Genomic DNA, 4,619 nt, shown 5'->3' with positions numbered 1-4,619 from the left:
AGTATTACATCTTTTTCCTGAAATCTGCCTTCAACTAACCACCACCTCTTTCTTAAAAACCTCACAGCCTTCAGCTTCTTTATATAATTCTTTCTCACTGATTTTCCATGTTGTGAGAAACATAAGGGCTTACTCCACTTACGGAGTCCTAGGAGCTACTGCAATAAAAATAAATGAAACTAAAAATCAGCAATGCAATTCTAAGTGCTTTGCTGCTAACCTAAGTCTACACCTATACCAAATAATATTTGACTTATATATTTAACAAAACCCAAGGTAGAAGTAGAGAAAAGGATTATTTTACCTTTGCCATGGGTAACATCCACAGTCCATGTGCAGTTCAGTGAATTTGGATATAGATCAGGATAACCTGGTGATAAAATTGTTCCACTAGGTCCTCTAACATCTCCACCACATAAAGCTAGAAAAAACCAAAGATATAATAATAATAATAACAACAATAATAATGAAGAGTAGAAAAGTTACAGATGAGGGAAAATGCAAGAAAACATTTTTAAAAATTTTTCACTTTAAAATGACTTAAAAGTGGTTGCTCAAATGATTTAGCAATTTCAGATAGAACTACAGGTCATTTTTACACAATATAAAAAGAAATTTAACCAATTAATAAATAATATGTGTTTAATAGGCATAAGAAATTGAAAATCAAGTTTCCTTGGCTGTTTTTTCCATGTTTTCTGAAGACTCTGTGAAAATCTTAAGGTCAGAAGAGATGAATGTAGAAAAGACAGAGCCATACAATATCACCTGAGCCAGAAGCCAAGGTTGGAGAGTTAAATGGCGTATATTGGATCTCGCCACTGAAGAATTACTTACTTAAGATGTTCTTGCAGGGAAGCATGACATGCTTTCTTGCATATAATTACTGGATATGCATTTATATCTATAATGCAAGTGATAATGACAAGTGCCAATACAAGAACAAGCCTTTATATAGTTTCAATAGAAGTGTCATAAAAATAATTGGTAACTGAGCAATACAAAAATTAAATTACAGCTTGAATTATTGCAAAATACAAAAACTTGGTCATCACAACACTTCACAAATAACTTCACAATTCACCATTACAATTTAATGATTTTTCCATTCCAGAGCTTTTGAAATACAAAATGAATGCGTAATTTTTAGTAATGAAGAGTCTTATACCTTAGAATTATTGTATATCAATAACAGGGATTAATATTCAGTACTAAGCAAGTTATTACATCATAGTTCTCTGAATATAGATTATCTCAGAAGGGCATACATGATAAGACAAATAAGGGTTTTTTTGTTTGTTGGGGTTTCATTTTTTTTTTTAAGATTAAAAATATTTATTCCTTTTATTTTTCTTAGCCTAACTATATGCATTAACAAAATTATTTTGCAGAAATATTTTAGGAGAAAGACAACACTGAACTATGTCAATGTCGCCAGTAGGTCAAATAATATCAACTGTTTTACTAAAACTGATTGCAATTCTTCATATGAGCAGTACTTCCAAAGTGTTTAACACAATCTCTTCCTTTCCAGCCATAAGTAGTCAAGCGATGTTCTTTCAGAATTTTTATTGGTGTCAGCCATAGTTTCTTTGAGCCCTAACCTTAATCTAAGCCAGTATTCAGCATTCCTATATTTAACAGTAAGATTTCTCTTTAGCAGATGTTAAAGCTCTTGAAAGGCAGTTTTAGAGATATGCAAGTGGCAGCTACTTTTCTGTAATTTCAGTTGATAAAATTATCAATCCCTTTTCTCCTAGCTGTACAAACTGTCATTTACCCATTTATTGCTCATGTCTGTGCTTCTCACCCCGCTGACACAGCAATGAGAACGAGGGAAGGAGCCTGGCACAGGTTGGAGGAGCAATGCCTCTTTCTGAGAGATGCTGCCCCACCTGCACTAGCTGGTTTAACCTGCTGCTGCTACTCCTTCTGGAACATCAAAGCAACTACTAGTGCAGCACTCAACATTATGACTTGTAACGGTGGAAGAAGTTTGGCCTTTCAGTATGCACTCAAACATCTATATATCTCTTCAGGAGAAAGGTGTTGAGTAATTTGTTACAATAATGCTGTTTCTTCTGTAATATCTTGATATTTATTCTACTCATGGCAATTTCTGCTATACATTGGAGTGTAAATGATGGGAGTTATACCCATTTTTGCCTTTGCTATTAATGTTACATATTTGAGAATAAATATGTTGACATGTCATCATTTTCTGCTTGTAAATGTACATTCAAAACTGATTTGAGGGCAAGGCAGACAGTGAATCAAGAGAATATCTAGAATGTAACTTCTATCTACCCTGTACTTAAGCAGAAATTTGTCTCAATGAGATACATGCATTTTTCATGAATTTTAGTAGCACTGTGGAATGTTTTCACAAAGATCAATAACTTTTCATAATGAGGTTACAGTGCTGCATGCCATCCTCTCCTTAGGGCACTGAATGAAAAGAAGTATACATGTAATTACAGTTTTCTTACAAATCAGAAATGGAACTTCATTCTGTATTCTAGGATGAAGACCGGCCTATTGTGCCTGAAGTTTGTTTGGTTTTTGTAACTAACTATATTTTTGTTTTAAATATGCTTACTTCTCTGCACTATTTCTTTTGCCAGCATTCTAGAATTTTTGGCCTAGTTGTAAGCTGAGAATTTGGAAATCCAGTACCATAGGCTGAAATAGGACATTCTAGGACCACAATTGCCCAATCTCTTTCTTGTTGCCACAGGCAAAAAACTGCCATCCATATTAATTTTCCTCCTCACTTCTGATGAAGAGACAGTGAAGGTAAACACTGCCCACTTATCACCTTATCTTGCTATATTTAAACATTAGCAAAAGAGAATCATGGTTGTGATAGCATGTTACTGGAGCTTCTGATGGTAACTATCTACTTTGTCTATTAAATAAGAAAAATAAAAATCAGTTTTTCTAAACATGGGAAATGGACCAAACAAAAAATATATTTTACAGTGGGTGTTTGGAAAACCATTCAGGAATGCAAATGGTGATAAAACATCCATGGCATGCCATCAGGCACTCAGTGTGACTCTATGATGTCTAGCAGATGGCAAAAAAAGGCGTCAAGGATCCAGTATTTTAGAACATAAAGCCAAGTTGACAAATCTGAAATAGAAAATGTGCACTGGCCCTGATAAGATGGCAAACAGCCCAAGCATATAATATCAGTATTAGTATCAGATTGTTTCAGAGTGCAAAGGAAAACAGAGTGAAAATAAACACACAAACAGTAAATGATAAACATACACATTTCCAGATTCTAATAGGAACATTTCTTTCACTTTATCTGATTTTAAAGCAAAAGTAGAACGAATTCTTGAGCAAATAACTGAAGCACTATTTTGGAGTTCTTATGTGAAAAGTGGAATATTGTGTTGTTAACACACTATCTAATAATTTCTTTTCATGCAAGTAGAGAAGCCAAACTAAGATATACTTAATTTTCTGCCTCCACTATGATGTTTCTGAAATAGGGAGAAAAAAATTTCAAAATAATAATAATAATTTAAGGAACAAAACAAAAAATAAAGAGAACAAAATATAAAAAAGACTATGAAATACAGACAGGTACATGGAAATACATTAAAAAATACTTTGATAGCACTCTGGTGATCAGAAATGATGTGACAATTTAATAACCAAGTTTTGGATAACTATGAATGAATATTCTAATTTAATAGTGGAGTTCAGTGACTACATCAGTTGCACAGTTGAAATAAATTCTTACAGTGTAGGGTTGATTACTTTCACTTTCTTTTGTTATAAATTATTTTGCTCAGTAGCAAAAAGGAGTGACAGCAAGCAAGCCTAGCTTAGAAAATGGTCTTACATGAACTGAAAATAATTTTTGGTCCAAACAGGTTTAGAAACTTTAGTCAGACTACTAAAAAATGTCTCAATGGGAGACATATTGACCATGCTTCAGCCCTCAAATACGTGAAAAATTGTAGTGAAAACACTTGGCGTGTGTCATTCATAAAATCGCGAAATTCCATTTTAGGTCATATTTTATGCTACTATAAAACTGTTAAAGGAAATCAACCTTGCAATACTAGGAATAGCCTAAATTTATTCATGATCTATTTTTAACCATTTGTTTTTCTGCTAAACTGTCATTATGTTCTATCCCCTCTTCAGGTCTCACTTTGGAAGGCTGGCAAACCACATAAAAATCTATGATTTTGTGTCCGTAAATGACAAGGTTTTCTTAATCTCCTTCTGTGAGTAACATTTTCCATCTCTATGACCACTATGAACAATTGCAAGTTCTTACCATTGTGTCTTGTCTCGGCAGCTATACTACAGAAATATATTGCTAGGACACCTCACATCAGATTATGACATTTTTGTTCATAAATGTTTCTCTTTTTTTGTGTTTTTTTTTTTTTTATTATTATTTTATTTTATTTTTATTTTACTTTCATATATCTTCTGTTCTGGTTTTAACCCATTTATATTTAACTGCAGAAGTCAGTTTGTATGTCCTCTTCCTGGGGTCATCCTGTATAGCTAGCTTAGAACGTATCCACAGAAAACCATCTTAAATTTTGTTTTTTACATCATGAAATAAAACTCAACAATTTTCTCTG

General features: G+C 33.1%; 1 protein-coding gene across 1 annotated transcript in view; it reads right to left on the bottom strand.

The window, feature by feature from the left end:
• The window catches only part of LOC114070596 (CUB and sushi domain-containing protein 3-like), a gene marked incomplete at both ends in the record, with an annotated part of 188,391 nt that overhangs the window by 29,577 nt on the left and 154,195 nt on the right, over positions 1-4,619 (bottom strand). Inside the window, one exon of the mRNA XM_027908106.1 lies at positions 305-421. Coding sequence (XP_027763907.1) covers positions 305-421 — 117 coding nt within the window. The remainder of the gene's footprint in view (positions 1-304; positions 422-4,619) is intronic.

The sequence above is a fragment of the Empidonax traillii genome, unplaced genomic scaffold (genome assembly GCF_003031625.1).
Source record: "Empidonax traillii isolate 1590-97213 ecotype Southwest subspecies unplaced genomic scaffold, ASM303162v1 scaffold1614:size204762, whole genome shotgun sequence".
NCBI classification, from domain to species: Eukaryota; Metazoa; Chordata; class Aves; order Passeriformes; family Tyrannidae; genus Empidonax; species Empidonax traillii.
This window is presented reverse-complemented; position numbering and strand designations above follow the sequence as displayed.